The sequence below is a fragment of the Durio zibethinus genome, chromosome 19 (assembly GCF_047325235.1).
Source record: "Durio zibethinus cultivar Kanyao isolate XHJ-2024 chromosome 19, ASM4732523v1, whole genome shotgun sequence".
Classification (NCBI taxonomy): Eukaryota; Viridiplantae; Streptophyta; class Magnoliopsida; order Malvales; family Malvaceae; genus Durio; species Durio zibethinus.
Genome location: NC_143180.1, coordinates 2654105 through 2674033, shown reverse-complemented (window position 1 = coordinate 2674033; position 19929 = coordinate 2654105). Strand labels below are relative to the sequence as shown.

At 31.3% G+C, this 19929-nt stretch overlaps 2 protein-coding genes and 1 pseudogene across 3 annotated transcripts; all 3 read right to left on the bottom strand.

The window, feature by feature from the left end:
* Nucleotides 1-6124: 6124 nt before the first annotated feature.
* Nucleotides 6125-9114, bottom strand: LOC149513320 (protein ROOT HAIR DEFECTIVE 3 homolog 2-like). The gene is made up of 7 exons (XM_089748315.1): nucleotides 8570-9114; nucleotides 8380-8471; nucleotides 7850-8015; nucleotides 6913-7023; nucleotides 6556-6818; nucleotides 6409-6484; nucleotides 6125-6304 (listed from the first exon to the last, which is right to left on the bottom strand). The coding sequence occupies exons 4-7, from the start codon at nucleotides 6928-6930 to the stop codon at nucleotides 6269-6271; spliced, it is 393 nt and encodes a 130-aa protein (XP_089604441.1). The 5' UTR covers nucleotides 6931-7023; nucleotides 7850-8015; nucleotides 8380-8471; nucleotides 8570-9114; the 3' UTR covers nucleotides 6125-6268.
* A 419-nt stretch (nucleotides 9115-9533) lies between these two features.
* On the bottom strand, nucleotides 9534-16006 carry LOC111309505 (protein ROOT HAIR DEFECTIVE 3 homolog 2-like). 2 transcript variants are annotated; one of them, XM_089748314.1, is made up of 21 exons: nucleotides 15898-16006; nucleotides 15548-15781; nucleotides 15006-15072; nucleotides 14160-14262; nucleotides 13925-13995; nucleotides 13588-13651; nucleotides 13262-13327; nucleotides 13092-13139; nucleotides 12930-12992; nucleotides 12768-12824; nucleotides 12482-12640; nucleotides 12322-12390; nucleotides 12136-12227; nucleotides 11865-11943; nucleotides 11607-11772; nucleotides 11035-11159; nucleotides 10674-10936; nucleotides 10485-10554; nucleotides 10254-10388; nucleotides 9778-9882; nucleotides 9534-9696 (listed from the first exon to the last, which is right to left on the bottom strand). In XM_089748314.1, exons 2-21 carry the CDS (start codon nucleotides 15693-15695, stop codon nucleotides 9595-9597), a joined length of 2052 nt encoding a protein of 683 aa, XP_089604440.1. In that variant the 5' UTR covers nucleotides 15696-15781; nucleotides 15898-16006; the 3' UTR covers nucleotides 9534-9594. The 2 variants fall into 2 exon arrangements, with proteins under 2 accessions (XP_089604440.1, XP_022764277.2); XM_022908542.2 differs by lacking the exon at nucleotides 10254-10388.
* Nucleotides 16007-18157: 2151 nt separating this feature from the next.
* LOC111297604 (uncharacterized) lies at nucleotides 18158-18916 on the bottom strand (annotated as a pseudogene).
* Between the last annotated feature and the right edge of the window lie 1013 nt (nucleotides 18917-19929).

The following is a 19929-nucleotide window of genomic DNA, read 5'->3' as shown; positions in this document are numbered from 1 at the left end:
GCGGTTATAGATAACAACGCCTTTAATAATTTTCTTAAAAAAAATTTTTTGGATTATTAAAGGTGTTTTTTTATTATGAAACACTTTCAATATACCACGATAGTTATGGAAGGCGTTTATTCGAAAAAACACCTTTAATATACTTTTAAACTTAGTAATCTATTACTGAAGGCGTTTGTTAATAACAAATGCCTTCAAAATTTTTTCACTAAATATTTTGGGAATCATTAAAGGCGTCTTCTACTGTAAATTACCTTCTATATACCGTCACATAAATTTTAACACGGTTATTGAAGGCGTATATCCAAGAAATATGCCTTTAATAATTTCTATCAGAGTTTGTAGATAATTAGTGAAGGCGATTGTAGATAACAACGCCTTCAATAATTTTCTTAAAAAAAATTTTCAGATTATTAAAGGTATCTTTTATTATGAAATGCCTTCAATATACCATGATGGTTATGGAAGGTGTTTATTCAAAAAAATACCTTCAATATATCTTTAAACTTAGTAATCCATTACTGAAGGCGTTTGTTAATAATAAACGCCTTCAAAATTTTTTCACTAAAAATTTTGAGAATTATTAAAGGCATTTTTTATTGTAAAATGCCTTTTATATACTGCTACATAAATTTTAATGCGGTTATTGAAAGCGTATATCCAAGAAAGATACCTTTAATAACTCTTATCATAGTTTGTAGATAATTAGTGAAGGTAGTTACAGATAACAATATCTTTAATAATTTATTATAAACTTTGGAAATCCATAATTATTAAAGGTAATTTTCTATTGAAAATGCCTTTTATAATTTTTAAGAATTAGAAAGGACATTTTTTTTTATGAAAAATGCCTTTAATAAGTTGGCTGAACAATTTTAAAGGCTTATAATTAAAGACGTTTTTTTTGTAAAAAATACCTTCAATAATCTTTAATAAAATTTTTAGGTGATTATTGAAGGTGTTGTTCCATAGAAATGCTTTTAATAATTAATTTTATATTAATTTCCCTGCCTTGAACATAAGAATTTACAAACAGCTGGTACACAGAATGATTAAAAGCTATGTTATTCAACTAAACAAACCAAACCCTTAAACACATTTCTAGTAGACCATTGGTTTCTTTATCCCTTTCGTTGCCACCGACCTTCAACAAATCATCGCTGCGAACATCTGTTTTAACCGATAAGTCCTTTTTTTAGTTACTGTATTATTTACAATATTCAATAGAGATTTTTTATTTTTTCGATTCCTTAATATTGACATAAGTGTTTATATATTTTCATTAACATCACCGTTAGCATAGTCGTCTAAGATTCTATTCTTATTGCAAGTATGTTGTTTCTATGTAGTATGCATTAAATATTCTGGTTTGCTTAACCTTGTTGACTTATATTGTATTACCGAATGGTATTGTATGATATTGGGGGTCTGAATCATATTTCATGTTGAATGGTTTGCTGAAACTTGTTGTCTGATATTGTTTTGTTGAATGGGTTTGAATAAAATTAAAGGGCTGAATCGTATGCTGAATGGTGTTTATGAGTGGTTTGTTGAAGGGTGTGTATGAGCACATTGCTGAATGGTGTGCTAAATGCTATTTTTATACGTAGTATGATATTGGTTGTATTAAATTACGTACAATGATCAATTTAGAGGGTTATATTGTGTAATTCGTATAATTATGATCAATATTGTAGGTATTATGGACTCCGAACAACATCATTCTCCTTCTAATAAACATGTAGAAGACAGAAGTGTAGGCCAAAAAAGAAAAGGAAAGGCCCCAAATAAATAAATCAAAGTGACTGACACAAAAATTCATGCTGACTTTAATCAAAGTAGGCAGCTTGTGTCGGAAAGAGCTGTCAAGATGGCTACTCATATTGGAGCCATCATCCATTAAAGGATTTCAATTACGTACACCGATTGGTGATGAGTTCCTGATGATCTAAAGGATGAGATATGATAGTCGGTTGTAGTATGTTTATTCAACTATTTCGTAAAATTTGTTAAATGATCATTTAATTGAAATTCAATGTGTTGATACTAATTGTGTTAACTTATTTAGGAATGGTTTGACGTCCCAATTGAGTGTAAAAAGATTGTGTTGCAATCTGCTAGAAAAGCATTGAAAGACTTTAAAAGCAGATTGACAACTCAATATATTTTACTGCTGGCTGGTGAAGGTGATGTATTAGCTATTCCACCTGCGACATATGCAGATGTTATAAGTATTGAAGATTGGATAAATTTTGTTCAATATCGACTTTCAAAAGATTTCTCAGTACGCAAACCCATTACCAAAATAGTCCAAGTTCATTAGTCTTTATGCAATATAGCCTTTGATCTTCATATGTGATTGACGTAATTTTTTAATTTTGTAGAAAATCAAAGAACAACATCGGGACATTCGGGCCAAACAACAATATCACCATCGGACAGTAAGAAAAGGATATGTAAATGTGAAGTATGAACTTGTATCTATTCGCACACTTGTTTTATTCTCATTAATGAATATTTATGAACATTCATTTTAATTTTTTTATTACAGTAATTTAATAGGAATCAGTGAGCTTAAACACAAAAGTTTCTAAAAAATAAAGACATCTATGGAAGGATGAATCATTCGCAGATGAAACAACCGAAGAAATGGCAAAAAAGATTATATGTATAACTGTTTTTTTTATATAATGTATGATTGGCATTGTGGTTGTATGCATGGGTGTTTACTAGCTTGTATAGATTTGTTCTAGCAGCCCAACTTATTATTATCTTTCAAGATAATTATGCTGTCAAAGTCAAATCTGGTGAACTGGTAACCCAGTATGGCGAAGATCTTTTGTCTTTAGCATTAGGCGCTAAAGAAAGGCTTGGTCGAGTTCGTGGGGTTGGTAAATTTGTTTTGCCATCAATGTTTTATAGTAAACAACCAAAAATCCCACGAATGAGAAATGCACAATATGAAGCAATAATTGAGCAACAACAGCAACAAATTAATGACTAGGAGCAATGCCTCAATGACCAATAGCAAAGATTTGTTGCTTTTGGAGTCTATGTTGGCAACAATGCAGCAGGTTATGCCAGTAGCCCGACCTAATAACATCAGCCCCATATGAGAAGCTTTTGTTACAAGTAAAGAAGCGATCCCATCATCCGTTGCCACCCAAGAAGTATGATATTGTTTATAATTTAAATATTAATTTGTTTATTATATTGATTGATTTAGTTTTAATACTTATAGTTCATTAAATATTGTAGCCGAATGTTCAGACTTACAGTATGACCTTTGCCCAGGCTTCCATGGATGAGTTAACAAAATATTCGTTGGAGCATTTCTCCAACGAAAATTTCATATCCATTGAGTCTGAAGAAGAGTTATTTGATAAACAATCATTTTCTTTCATTGGTGTGGATAAGGTTAAAGAATTTTATGAAATAGACGAATTATCAGCTGCTGAAATTGTTGCTTATATGATGTTAGCTTATAAATACAAATATGCACATTCAATTTGTAATAAGTTAGTATTAGGGTGTAATACTAACCAGTAGTATTGATTGTTATCATGTAGCTTCCTATATAAAGAGCTGAAAGGGAGACAGTTGACGAACAGATTTAGATTCATTAACCCTAACTTCATTAGTGAGCAGAGTGACACAGTCGTGTATCATGCTAATCATGTGATCCTATGCATGAAAAGATCGACTGATTATTATTTGCTCCCGTAAAATGCCCAATAAGCTATATTCCAACCTTAATTACTCCAACCTTACCCAAATATGATCTAATGCATATTATGCGTATATCATTGTTATTATTTTACAATCGTCATTGGGTGCTTATTGTGATTGACACCAAATCCTTAATGCCATACCTTCTTAATTCAGTTAATCCAATGACGATGCCTAACCCAGATATTCAAACTTTTATAAAGAGGTATTACACTTTATTATATTATATATGTTCTGTTTCTTCATAAGTAATTTTATTTATGTTCCCACTAATTTTTTTCTTTTCAATTTAGGGTAATATTTGCATTTGATAATAAGATAAAGAAACCGAAATGGGTGTCATTACCGATAAATATGAAATATATTCTTTTAATAATGAGTTTGTGTAAATAAATATTTTCTAAACCCACTCAATTTAATTTTCAGGTACCTCGTTAACCTGATAATATTGAATGTGGATATTATATCCTTCGTTTTATGCGTGAGATAGTGTTACATGATTTTATGATCACACCATTCAAAGTTAGTATCAATTTCATAAACCCGTTATATATTCAAAAAAATAAAATGGTACATTATGTTCTCATTTCTTAACATTTACTTTTGATATTTTTTTTAGTGGGAGGGTAAAGAAAGCTTCACGGAAGAGGAGCTGGATAAAATCCCTAAAGAATGGTGTGATTATGTATTGTCATTTATCAATGTTGATAAACTTTCAGGTTAGACATTGTTGGTTGAATGTAAATATATATGGAACAAAATGTTATAATGTTTTTAACATGCCATGTTGAATGGAAACTTTAAGTTTGTACATTGGGGGTATTGGTTTAATATTATTGTTATACTTAATATGAATACACTATGTGTAATTAATAAATTATTAGTACGATTATTTCAAAAAAGTATATTTATATGGCAGCGTTATCAATTTTAATTTCAGATGTGTGGTCAATTTATTAAAATACAACAATGTTCATTATGTAAATTCCAAAATGTACTTCATAGTATCAAATATATAAACCAAATGTTTTTTGGGCATAAATATATAACTGACAGCAAACGTTTTTGTAAGCATAAACCTATAACTGACTTCACATATATAGTATCAAATATATTTTTTTTGATGGGATTAATGAAGGCATTTTTAGCAAGAAAATGCTTTCAATCACCCCTAACAGAAAATATTGAAGGCGTTTTTTACCAAAATCACCTTCAATAATCCCCCAGAAAATTATTGTGTGGAATATTAAAGGCATTTTGGGCAAAAAAAACCTTCAATGATACCAACTAAAAATTAATCGAATGGATTATGAAGGGCGTTTTCATACGGGTAACGCCTTCAATAATCCTAACAAAATGTTTATGAAGGCGTTTTTAGATATAACCACCTTTAATAATCTTACCATTAAAATTTATTGTTGAGAATATTAAAGACGTTTTGAGCAAAAAACGCCTTTAAGCATCCCATCCAACTTGTCTATGGATTGAAGGCATTTTTTACAAAACTGCCTTTAAAAATCACAAAAAAAAATTTACTGATTGGATTATAGAAGGCGAATTCGGCCAAAAATACCTTCAAGAATCGACTCCATATTTTTCTTATGGATTATTAAGGGGTGTCTCTCCACGAAAAACACCTTCAATATTCTATGAAAATTTTTTTAAAGCAACTAGTGAAGGCGTTTTTGCCAAAAAAACGTCTAGAATAATCAATTACAAATAATCTGTGCAAAAACCCAAAAAAAGGTTAAATGATGGATCAAACCTACAACCTTATGGTAAATATCTGTACGATCTAAATAATTTGGTAAGCTTAATATTGAAGGTATCTTTGAACAAAATAAATTCGATAAGCCTACGAAAATTTTTTGTCCAAATATTAAAGGCGTTTCTTGTAGAACACGCCTTCATTAATCTCATACAATTTTTTATAACGCGATTATTAAAAACGTTGTCTGTCAAAAATACACCTTAACTATTCACTAAAATTTTTAATAAAAAATATTCAAGGCATTTTAGTAGAGAAACGCCTGTAATATCAAGTTTTGGGTGGCGTTTATAAATAATACCGCCGCTATTTAAATATTTAGTGGCGTTTGAATAATAAACGCCTGAAGTTTTATAAAAACATGGAAGCTAGCAGCGTTTGTAAGTCAAAGGCTACTACAAAATTGTCGCTAATATGTCATTTTTCTATAGTGATTGAAACTTTAATTGATTACGTTGTGTCAAATGAACCTAATTTAAATAAATAAAAATGTTGGCACCAAATATTTTTATCCTAACTCGGTTCATTTGACACCAAATAATAAGTGAGAGTCAATTGATATAAATAAAAGAGCTAGCATAGACTTAAGTATCGATAATTTTATTATAGTTCGAAGGCTTATTTTTATCATTATGCCTTACATATATTGTATCAAGAAAGTAACCATCCAAACCTACTGCCTTTGGCCATGTGTTTGAGGCAAGAGTTTTTGAACGCACTTTTCCATTCAGAAGGGAGGAAAACAGCATTTTCTCAAATTTATCCTATTTCTCATCTAATCGCATGGCAGCCGTTACAGACAAAAGCCTAAGAGACAGGAATTAACAATATTTTAAGACATTTCAGATTACTAATAGTAAGAGATATAATTATTAAAGTTCCACTAGCCATCATATAACTAAGCAAATTACCTCAGTGTGGCCATCCTTAATAATTTTTTGTGCGTTCTTTTTCTTCACAGTTGCGTCATTCAAGATGGATGGGAATCTATCATACATATGCTCAATGATTAAAAATCTATTGAATTATAACAATGAATTCGAACATTAGTTCCTTACCTGACTGTCATTGAGTAGAGAATTTTTCCAGCTTCTTCTCGTGCTTTTCTCTCCACCACATTTCTGGCATAGTCCTTCAAATCTTGTATCATTTTGTTGCTTTTCTCTACTTCTAACTCTAAACCAGAAATACCGGCTAACACTACTGATATCGCAATCTCAATTTCGCTTGAAAGAAGCTTTCTTATTGAAGCCCAAGTTTCTCCATTAAGAATTTCAAACAGGGAATTCAGTGGTTTAGATAGTGCTAAATTAAGTGCTTCCTGAGTATCAACAACATGTCAATATTTATTATGATTTTTTTTATGAAATACATATATGTTGCATGGTATAAGGAATGGCTATCAAGAAAATCACCTCATATCTAACTTCCATTTTGACGAAATTTCTTCACAAATCAATAGTTTGCATGAATCAATATCATGGGAAAGTTTTTCCCGGGCTTCAGAAGTATCCCAATTAGCCTGTCTGATGGTAGCATTTAAAAAAGGAGAAAGCAGATGCACAAGCTTAAAAGAATACAAAGGCTGTTATTCAAAACACTGCATATGCACTAAAACCTGTTATTCACTCAAACAGTACTAGTTATTCTGTTGAGAATATTCACTCAAATCTAATATTCACTCAAATCTTAAAAGATTTAATAAGAGATTCGGTCGTGACTTTTTACATGCATTTGAACTAAAGTATAATTGTTCAGATCTCAGTACTCCACGTTTCTTTGATTCAACTCTCGATATTTAAGTTTAATTCTTAACTTAGGATCAGTTATGTTTGGTGTCTAGCTGCCTTCGAGGAGTAAAACCCTGAAATTACCAGAAAGAGAAAGAGAGCAACTAAGAACAAAAGCTAAGAGTGGTCTTAGTGTTTGTACTCCTACGCTCAAGCCAGATATCAATAAAGATGAGGAATGGAAAGGAGATAATAGAAAAATAGAGAAATCAAAATAAGAAAATAGTACCTGGATAGTGTTATTTATACATACAAGATAAGAGATTTTAGGCAGTGTAGGTTACTCGAGGTCTAGATGACCTGGTAGGCATGAGCTGAGTTGGACGTTTAATATTCTCAGGCCGTGAAAAATCAGCATCAAAGGAGTCTAGCCTATAGACTAATGAGATGGTTGAGTTAATGTGACCCGTGAATTCAAGATCGCTTGATATGTTAGCTCGGTCAAAAAGTTAAAATGCCCCTAACTGTCTCCTGACTTTTTCTAATGGAGAAAATATCAATTTTACCTTTTGGACCTAAAAATACCCTTAACAGATTATTTACAAGATATTATTTACATTACCTGCACATGGTTGATCAAACTTGAGAATTACAAAATTGATAAAGGACTTAGCAGAAGCTGCAAATCCTACTCCTTTCACAAGCTTATGTTCCAGTCTAGACTTAAAATTTTCCAGTGCCTCCGAGTGTAAATGTCCCAACAACTTAAGGCAAGCAGGACGCAGAATCTGCACATTTTAGGAGTGCCTTAATCAGAGGAAAGGAAGATGTCTATAATATAAAAAATGGGTTTAGATGACAGTTGTTCTATGTAGTCCTTATGTTCAAATATTTTAACTCCAGTTGTTCTGTTTTTTTCATTTCTGACACATTCATCAAAGTAGAATGCCTCCTTGTCATATCTATGGTAGAAGAAAATTCAATATGAGAAATATAAGGGTAAAAAGAACAAGCCACTCTACTTTTATTTATTAAATTTGCACACTTCAGCATAACTACTTTTATTTATTAGATTTGTAACAATTCAAATGTAAGAAAGGCAAAGTGAGAGCAAAAGGAGAAACAGAATGGATGACATAGGAAAATACTTACTCTTAAAAATAGGTTTCTAAGATAGAGCTCAGCTTGCTTCCAAAATCAGATACCGGCCTGGATTAAGTTACCCTTTCCAATGCTAACCAATCCTATACAAAATTTAATTGATCAGTCGCTAGTTTTTGTGTAAAACACAATATGAATATAGAAATTTCAGTATTTTACATTATACAAATATATGAATCACCTGGTCGGTTCTGGTGGGAATGGTGAGTTTATTCAGCTAGGCTGAAAGGGAGGTGTCTGAACCAATCCGTCTGATGGTGTTTTATGATGGCCTGGGGTTTTAGGTAAAGCTTTGGTGGTGTGTGGGCTAGGAAGAGGCTGAGAGTGGCGATCCTGTTTTTGTAAGATGGTGGCAATGGTTGAAGTTGATTGAGAGGTTGTTATCGGGTTGTTGTTGCTAAGCTGAGGATGATATTGTACTGGTGAAAGGGCTAAATGACTCAAGGGGTTTTTTTTTTCCTTCGTAGGTTTTGCTTATGAATTGTTTTTGCTGTCTGAGATTTTTTTAAGAGAGGTTCGAGCCTATTGGTGGTGGTAGTGTTTGAAGGTGATGGTGGCTTAAGGGTTGATAGTAGGTTGAGTTGTGGTGATGTTGGTTCGACTGGCAGGGGTTCTGAGGCTGTGATGGTGGCTTGGGTGATGATGATAGGAGCTAGTGGGGTGCTGAAGGGTGTCGAATGGGTAGAGATGGTGTTGGGTTATAGTGTTTTTTGAGTAGTTCAGTTGTTAGACCGAGAGAAGCTTTTACTGTTTTTTGCTGTGGATTCACCCTTCTGTGAATTTTTAGGTTCTTGTAGAATCACCAATTAGATAGGACATAGGAATTGAATGTTTTAGTAGAATTGCAGCAGCAAACTGCTGCATTTGAGATGATGTGCTTGCTGAATTTTTGGGGTCTTAGGTCTGTGATCAATTTGATGTTAAGGGGTAGAGGGTAAAATTTAATTAACAAAATGAACTTTGACTTTATTGTTAAGTTTGGACTTTCAAGTCCAAATTACTTAAATTTAAATTGATCCAAAATTGAATTAAATTGCATCTTTAACTCATACAAATAATTTAACTACAATTAATTCTGCAACAAAGTTTTAAGGAAACCAATTAAATAAATTCATTTAAAATGCACAGAAAAGCTTAAATGGAAATGTGCAAACTAAGTAAAAAAATAAAACAAATTTAAATCAATCCGAACAAAATTAAATGTCTTCATCCATTTTGAGGGCATGTTCCAGTTAAAATCTTTAAAATGGAAATTCCAGCGACTGTAGCAATTTGTGCAATTCTTATAGACTGGTCCTTTTTCATCGCCTAAAGGACAAAAAAAAAAAAAAAATTGGTAAGAGAAATTAAGGCCTAAATCGTTCCTCTCAATTAATCAATATAACGTACCTGCAATTCAGCAAAAGCTTGAGTTTGAGGCAAGATATCAGCTTGGAATTGTTCCCATATCGAATTGCATTGCGCTGGTGTAATCAGCGTATCCTTTGGAGATACCTAACAGTACATTTGATTTAACATGAGAAAATTTTGAATTGCCAAATTGTCTATGTAGGCATAATGATACAATAAGCTCTCAAACTACGGTAAATTTTCATTTTTTTTTGTGTTTGTGTCAACTAAAACCTTCACTGATTGTGTGGTGTCAAATAAACCTAATTTAAATAAAAAAAAAATGTTAACATCACATATCAAACAATTTATCTGAATTCGATTCATTTGACTCCAAATAATAAGTTAAGGGTCAAATGACACGAATAAAAGAATAGAGACTCCAGTATCAAGAACTTTACTATAATTCGAGGGCTTGCTTTTATCATTATGCCTTAATATATTGTATCAAGATAGTAACCATCCAAACCAATTACCTCTAGCCATGTGCTGGAGGCAAGAGTGTTTGAACTCTCTTTGCCATTCATAAGGGACGAAAACAGCAGTTTCTCAATTTTATCCTCTTTCTCATCTAATTGGATGGCAGCCATTATAGACAAAAGCCTAAGAGACTGCAACAGAACAATATTGGAAGACATTTCAAATTACTAATCGTAGGAAATAGAATTATTAAAGTTCCACTACCATCAAATAGCTAAGAAAATTACCTCAGTGTAGCCATCCCCAATAATTTTTTTTGAGTCCTTTTTCTTTGCATTATTCAAGATGGTTGAGAACCTAACATATATAAGCTCTCAAGGATTAAAAACAAGCAATATAATGAATTGTAGTAATGAATATGAAAATTATAAAAATCTAATGTATTATGACAATGAATTTAAACATTAGTTCCCTACCTAACCGTCATTGAGTGGAGAACTTTTCTAGCTTCTTCTCTTGCTTTTCTTTCCACCATATTTCTGGCATAGTCCCTCAAATCTTGTATCATTTTGTTGCGTTTCTCTACTTCTAACTCTAAACCAGAAATGTCGGCTAACAGTCCGGATTGTGCAATATCAATTTCGCTTGAAAGAAGCTTTCTTATTGAAGCCCAGGTTTCTCCATTAGGAAGTTCAAACAGGGAATCTAGTGGTTTAGATAGTGCTTTATCAAGTGCTTCCTGAGTATCAGCAACATGTCAATATTATTATTATTTTTTTTTTTGATGAAATACATATATGTTGCTTGGTTATAAGGAATAGCGATCAAGAAAATCACCTGATATCTAACTTTCACTTTTGACAAAATTTCTTCAAAAACCGATGATTTGTACGAATCAATATCTTGGGACAGTTTTTTCCGAACTTCAGAAGTATCCCAATTAACCTGTCTGATGGAGGCATCTGAAAGAGGAGAGAAAAATAAACTGCTAACTTAAGCAGATGCACAAGTTGAAAATAAAACAAAGGCTGTTATTCTAAACAATGTACATGCATAGAAGATTTGCAAGCAAACAGTACTAGTTATTTTAAACTCGAGGAAGGGATTAGGCCCAAGAAAATTGTGGGATACCCCTGACTGTAGTATAAAAATAATAATAATAATTATACCATTTAAAATTAAATATCATAAAAAACCATTTGATTTCTGTTGAGAATAGTGACTCAAATCAAAGATTCGTTCATGATTTTTACATGCATTTGAACTAAAACATAATTGTTCAAAACTCAGTACTCCACGTCTCTATGGTTCAACTCTCGATATCTAAGTTTAATTCTTGACTTAGGGTCGGTTACTTACAATATGGCACAAATGCAAGACAGAAACTTACAAGATATTATATACATTACCTGCACATGCTTGGTCAAACTCGAGCATTACAGAATTGATACAGGACTTGGCAGAAGTTGCAAATCCTACTTCTTTGCTCAGCTTATGTTCCAGTCTAGACTTAAAATTTTCCAGTGCCTTCGAGTGTAAATGTCCCAACAACTTAAGGTAAAGAGGACGCAGAATCTGCACATTTTAGGAGTGTCTCAATCAGAGGGAAGCAAGATGTCTATAATATAAAAAATGGGTTTAGATGACAGTTGTTCTATGTAGCTTACGTTAAAAGCTTTTGACTTCAGTTGTTCTCGTTTTTCATTTCTGACATTTTCATCAAAGTAGAATGCCTCCTTGTCATATCTATGGCAGAAGAAATTTCAATATGAGAAATATAAGGGTAAAACGCATAAAAGGAAAAAGCCACTCTACTTTTATTTATTAAATTTGCACACTTCAGCATAACCAGTGCTCCATTTGTAACAATTCAACTGTAGAAAAGGCGAAGTGAGAGCAAAAGGAGAAATAGAATGGATGACATAGGAAAATACTTACTCTGAAAAATAGGTTTCTAAGATAGAGCTCAGCTTGTTTCCAAAACCGGATACCGGCCTGGATTGAATTGCCATTTGCAATGCTAACCAATCCTATACAAAATTTACTTGATCAGTAGCTAATGAAGAGTATTTCAATCAGCCAGAGTAACTCCTAAAAGAAAGATACATGGAAGAGTATATGTACCTTATTAGACAAAAACTGATGGAGTTTCTGATTGGCAATCTGTTCACAACGAACTGTTGCAACCATTACCTGATAAACATGATGAAGGAACATTTACACTTATGAGGAACCAATAAATTATAAATATTATCGAATAGGAATGTAATGATCAAAAGAAAACCTTGTGAGCAGGAAGATCCAGATCCTTGTTCTCTTTTATACTTTTCCATATCTTCTGTGCACTAAAAGAAAATTCAGATGCAGGAACAACACCTTGCCTATCACCCACAAGTCCTGATCTAGAAATAGATTCGAGCAATCGCCTCCTCAATCCAGCAACCTGCTTAAGACATAAGATTTAAGGACCAAATATTGTGCTAAATAATTTAACATGAAAAGAGTTAACAACCCACTCTGAAAGTGAAAAACAAAGGAGGTTATAGGCAAATATATACTAGAGAGACTACCTCCTCTTTGAATAGCTCCTCCTTTTCTTCATAGCTTGATAAAGCAGTGACCTCCACCTTCATGTCAAAGATCAAAAGTAAAAACAATGTTCTAACAATATGAAGTAGTAAAATGTAAAGAGATCAGCAGAAAGAGAAAGGGATAGATATCCTCCTACTTACGTTAAAAAGATCACTCAGGAGAGTATCAATATGGTTTGCAGGTTTAGGAATTGAATCCCATATCTGCAGCAATCATGACCAAAATGAACAAATAGAATGGGAGAGAAAGGAAGGGAAAAGGAGTGAATTGAAAACAAGGAGACCAATATACGCAGGATATACCTTTTCACAATTCTTCTTCAGAGTTTGCTCTAAAAGGGGAAGAGGGGTCTACATACACAATGAGAAGCAAGAAACAAATTCATTAAGCAAAAGTGTATCTCAAAGGTTTATCAGGAAGTTTGATCTCAACTCAGTTTAGTAGAAATTAAATTCAAGGCAGAAACGCAGACCTTAGTTTTATCACGTAATACAAATAGCATTGTTGTTTTCCGAGCACTGAATAAACTCATCATAACCTGATTCAAAAAAGTAATAGGATTGTGGAGCACAATTAATAAACATGCATTGACATAGAAGGTGGAACGTTAATACTAATATACTGAATGATAGTGTAGATAGTGATAGTCAACAGATTGTGTAGATAATGATAGTTGGTCGACCGCAATTGGTTGTAGAAGGACTGCAGCAGAATTCTGCTTTTTGTATAAATAAAATTTACTTATCCAAATAATAATAAACATGCATACACATAGAAGGATTTACACAGTATCAGTACCTGAAAAACTGTTCTTAGAAGAGGTTTGTTGGCCCCATGCTCCCGACCAACATCGTGACACCACCTGTATTAACATCCAAAGCACATGCGTTCGTGATCAACATTTAGTTTCAATGACTAGGATTCAACCATGGTAGCCCTAATTGAAACATCAAGGCATACACATGACCAATCCAATACTAATTTTAAGACAAAACTCTTAATTTTGCTTCGTCATTCTTGTTCATAGCTAAAAGTTGTAGGCTATCCAAGGACAAGGTTATCCAAGATCCAACCAACAAATTCATATATGCTGAATATACCAAATTCAAGGCATCTACTTGTATTAAAAACTTACATGTTTACTATCACAATATCAGCAATAGCCAAAGCGAATAGAGCACTTTGTTTCTCAAATGCAGTGTCATCCTGAAAATAACAGAAATTCCGAAGTGTATGAATACTGCAAAATGTTTTCAGAATTATGTATGTATTCACCCAAATACCAGCTAATCTTGCAATCCCATTGGTACTGCAAATGCGTTTATCTTAAACAACCAAAAACATCTCCAACAAATTAAGCTAATTCTAACCTCGCCTCTTTCATTGCCATCATTACCCTCCAAATCCATGGCAATTATGAAAGGTTCTACGCCAGCACACTTTTCCATCCAAATTCCCTGAGTGGTTTGATTCCTGCGATGAAATTGAATATATATTTACAAAGATGATCTAGGCCTAAGAGAATTGGAAAAGGAGAATTTGTATGTATTGAGATTGAATCCAGTCTTTGAAAAATCACTTCCTGTATATATCACTCATATGAAAGCATGCAACTAGAGAATATGAAAGAGCAAAGTTCAAAGTCTGAATTTAGACTTCTGCTGTCTCAGTGATGTGGTTTTGAATTTTTCGATCCCTATACTCCAATTTTAATAAACTTAATCTCTATAATTTAAAAAAAAAAAAGGGTTTAAAAAGGTTGCTAATAATATTAAAAATTTGCAATTAACTTCGACTGCCTGACTTTTTAAAATGTAACATGCAAATTAATTTGAACTTTTTCGACCACATGACACGGATTAATAATGAAAAAAATTATTCTTTAATGCAAAATGTTATTATTTTAAATTAAAAATTACTTATTAAAATAAAAATGATGTTTTTTAAATTTATGTGTCAGGTAACGGAAGATTTAGTCTACTTCAACATGTTAAGTAATCACTAAATTAACTTCCATGTCAACTAAATTAATGACAAAATTTTAATATTACTTATTGTTCTTAAATCTATTTTTAATAAAAATAGAGAGCTAAATTTATTAAAACTAAAGTAGAAAGACTAACATTGGGATAGTAAAAATTAAGACTAAATTCAAATTTTAACGAAAGAGTAAATATATATTTTGGCCATTGAATAGTAACAATGAAAGAACAAACCTTCCTTTGGATGCATCCATCTCTCTGAAATTTGAACCGAAAAGATGATTTAAAAGGGTGCTCTTCCCTGTTGATGTAAGAACAAGATATGGTTTTTAGTGTACAATCTAGACACACTTAATTCTAAGCAATATATAGAGAGCGGAAAAGCTTAATGCTTGGGAAATATACTGGCATCAATGATTGTTCTATAAAATTTAAAACGGACATTCAACTCAAAAATAATTGAAAAAGGGTGGGTAGATATTCAAAAAAACATGTTATTTAATTTTATCTTTGTTTTTTAATATAAAAGAGGTCATAATTTAAAAATATAAAAGAGAATTGTAAGTATGGGGATTTGAACTTGTTGATGTCGCAAAAGTAATTGGTTGATCCACTAAAATAAATTTTAAGTTGAATTCAGATTAAACAAATTTAATGAATTTTCGGAGTCAAATAAGTTTTGCAGATTCTTTTTTTTTTTTTTACCAGAGCTCTACTTTTAAGTCTTGTGTAAAAGTAAAAGAAGTGAAGAAAGAATCTAGATAGCATGCACACACCGCTACTTTGGGGTCCCATGATGGCAACCACAGCATAAGAGAGGCCGCACTTAGATAGCCCTGTTTTCTGCATGAATTCATCAACCCCTTTCACATTGAAATCTCCTTTACTGTTAATCAATTGCATGAGGCTGTACTCGTTTTCCATCTCCAAAATCAACAAGATTTGCCTAAAAAGGGAGGGATCTTTGGCAAGAAGTAGAGATTGTGGATCGTTGTATATGTAAGTAGACACTGAATAAACAAAGCAAGTAACCAAATTATGAGAATAAAAAGACTTCATAAAAAGCATTATTTCAAAATGTGCAAACTCGATACCAAAAGCATGGAAGAAACATGTTTTATCTCACCTGTATGTTTTTTTTTTTGTAATTTCACAAGCCGCTTCGCTTGGCACTGGCGTATATGAAACTAGGAAAGCCTAAGTATGCAAGTGTTTTTTTTTTTCTTGTCTCAAAGTAACAGAACTTTTGAACTTATTGATCAATATTGGCCTATTTATATACGATCGATCACTGCTGTCCATTTTGTTTACAAACTTGCTTTGAATATTCTAATTGGTCCATTAGGTCAATTGTGATTAGCGCTTACTTTTTCTTCACACACTTTACATCTTAATTAGTTAGCCCGCTCCAAAATGTAATAACTTTGTTTTTTATTTAAAAATTATTTTAATTAGAATACAAAATTTAATTTAATTAATTTATATAATTATTTTTAAAGAATAATTTTTAAGATAAAAAATTCAAATAAACTTGTTTTCTTGAATTATCTATTTTTTTTTTACTCTTTAAATTTTGTGAAAAGTCTTTTCAATAAATAACAACATCCATACGTAAAAGAGAAGGGATATTACTTTATTTTTAATCGAAAAATATGCCATTAATTTGATTTTTATTTTAATTTTATGGACATTTTCAAAAGAATAATAACCGCAACTTCTCAATTAAGTTGACTTTGGGAAATGGTTGCCGTCAACATGTGTCAAAGTATGAACTGGCTCCTTGGAGAAAAAATCTTCTTTCTTTTTTGTTGAAACTTTCATCCATCATTAATTTCCTGGCAATGGTCAACTTTCTCTCTACACCTTTTCATGATTGGATGGTCCACCTAGCTTATTGGTTTGACCTGACTTGGTCAAGCGAAGTTCGATGGAACTCGCTCTGATATATTATTTTATTAATATAAAACAATTTTCTTATTTAATAATATTACTTTTAAAATACATACAAAATTATTGAAATATTAACATAATTTTTTTTAAAACAATCGAACTTAATTAAGCGGATCCAGATATATTGGACCTAAACCTAGTATTTAGAAGAGCCAATCCATATCCAACTTCAACGATAGATTAATTTGTCTTTTTTTTTTCCCTTTATATTAACAGACAAAATAGTCTCAATGAAAAGTAAAGTACCGGAGTGTCAATGAAAATAAATTGACGTGCGAAAGTAATATTCACTGACCATAGTTTTCTGTTTTTTAAACTGACATTTGACTGAGTACCTTTTTTTTTTTATTTTTTTATAATAATCAATAGGCCCACGCTATTCGATCATTGGAAAAAAAAGGGACCGTATCTATAGAGATATTTATGAATAGGATTAAATTAAATTTATATTTAATGTTAATAATTTATATATTTATTTAGATTTGATTTAATTTTAAATTTTAAATTTTAAAATTTTTTTAAATTCAGTCTAAATTAAAAATAAATTTTAAATTCATTTATTAGATTTTATTTATATAATTAAAATTTTTAAAAATATGATTAAATTAAATTTAATGAGATTATATTTAATTCATATAAATATAAAAATTAAAAATATAAATTATATATATAAATTAAATTATATGAATTATTATGATTATTATTATGATGATTGAGTGTCGAGTTCCAATCAATCAATTTGTAATATTATACCAAATTGAATGAAGGAAATGTGGGGAGAAAAGCCTAGGAAATAACAATTGCACCTTCTATTCTATATATCTATGTACTTTCCGTTTATATATTCTATCTATTCAAACTTTAAAATTTGCTGGTAGCTTCATATCATAGAAGAGTCATTGAATTTTTGCATAAAAATTGTCTTTAAAAATGCAAATTATAATTTTAATAAAGTTTTAAGCATGATAATGACTTTTGCCCGTTTATTGGCAATGTTAATTTTTATCCATATAAATACATATTACATATTAATCTTGTGTTAATTTTTATTTATATACAAACAAATTACATATTAATCTATATTTTGTGTTTTCAGTAGTTAATAATCAATTACATCTATAAAATATGTTTTTTATTGTAATTTTTTTGATAATGTGAATCTCCAAATAACTAGTTACTTATTATTGGATATAGTATTTTTTTTTTTTGGAAAGGCCAAAAAAAAAAAAGCAACATTCATTTTATTCGGTCAAATTACAGAAAAAAAAGAGCAAGTACAAAGGTCAAGCCTAGCTTAACAGCCACACTGAAAATCCAATAAGAAGAAAAACAAACTAAAAGGCATCCAAACATTATTTAGATTCAAATCCCCTTCCCCAAGTACGGAAAATATAGCAGGGAACAGCCCACAAACAAACAAATTAATATATACAAACTTAGTTCTCATAAAATTGAAATTAAGTAGAAATCAGAGTCAATGGCTCTCCAAATATAGCAGAAACGACCAGCTTGAGAAAAATGACCAACCATTTGATACCCTTCATTGCTTTCGAACTTTGCCCTCCTTCTCGGGAAGCTACTTGTTTCGGAGCAAGATTTTGCAATGGAAGACTTTTATTCTCATCATCGGCCATGACTTCAAGTTGAAAATAACCCTTTTTCCAATTATCAAACCAGGCTTCTTTCAGACAGGCCACATGGTAACAGAATTTACCATCCGAAGAAACATAGGACAAACCCTGGGCTTTGCCTGATGACCTTTTCTTGCTTTGGCATTTCAAGCATTTCGATTTGATCTCTTTGCTAAGGTAGATTTTCATGTCGGTCTACGAAAGGAAGAAGACTGGAGGAAGGTTTGCGCAACTGGGATGTAAATCGGAATCCCCATGGGAGCATTGGTACAAGAAACCTTGTATATCTAAGGTACAGGCGTCACAGATCCTGGTTCCTGATCCTGATGGATTCTTCTTGTGAAATTCGAAGTTGCATTTGTTGAAAAATTGCTGGAATGGGGGAGCTGGCAGACAGATTCCACGTTCCTTATGAAGAATGAAATTGCAATGCTTGTTGGGACATTGGTAGCAAAGTCCAAATCCTAGCTCTCTGCAACCATCGCAGAAGAAAGGGACTTCGCTCTTTTTCCACTCAAGCTCAAGTGGGTGAAATAAAATTAACTTTACTTTTAGTAATAACATCAACGTAAATTTACATTAATATTACTTTTACTTTTACTTTTAATGTAAATGTAAATTAAATTTATTACTAAAAGTAATAAATGTAAATTACTTTTACTTTTACTTTGAAAATTACTTTTACTTTTAATGTAAATGTAAATTAAATTTATTTTTAAATTTTTATATTAATAACTTTACTTTTAGTAATAACACTGCTAAGAAGAATATTCTAATGAAAATTTTCTCATTTATCCTTTTATTATATAACAATTTAAAAATAATGAAATCCACTATAATAATAAAACACTTAATTTAACACATAATTTTTTCTTCTACTGTATATTTTTTTACTCTTTAAATTTTGTGAAAAGTGAATCAGCAATAACATCCATCTGTAAGAACGAAGGGATATTACTTCATTTTTAACCGAAAAATATGCCATTAATTTGATTTTATTTTTTTTGTGAACATTTTCAAAATAATAATGACTGCGTCTCCTCAATTAACTTGACTTTGGGACGATGGTTTTCGTCAACACGTATCAAACGATGATCTGGTTTCTTCCAGAAAAATCTCCTTTCTTTTTCGTGGAAAATTTCATCCATGTTTAATTTCCTGATGGCAAGAAGTAATTTTGTCTCTATACCTGTTCATGACTAGATGGCCCACCGTGCTTATTGGTTTGACCTGACCTAATCAGAGCTTCGAAAGATTTTTCAAAGTCGAAGATCGATGGAACTCGAGCTGATATATTATTTTATTAATATAAAATCATATTTTATTTAATATTAATTTTAAAATACATATAAAATTATTGAAATATTAACATTTTTTTTTAAACAATCGAAGTTAATTAAGCGGATCCAGAAACATTGGACCTCAACCTAGTATTTAGAAGAGCCAATCAAATCCAACTTCAACAATAGATTAATTTGCCTTTTTTTTTTTTTGCTCTTTATATTAAAAGACAAAGTAGTCTCAATGAAAATAAAATACAGGAGTATCAATTAAAATAGATTAAGGCACGAAAACAA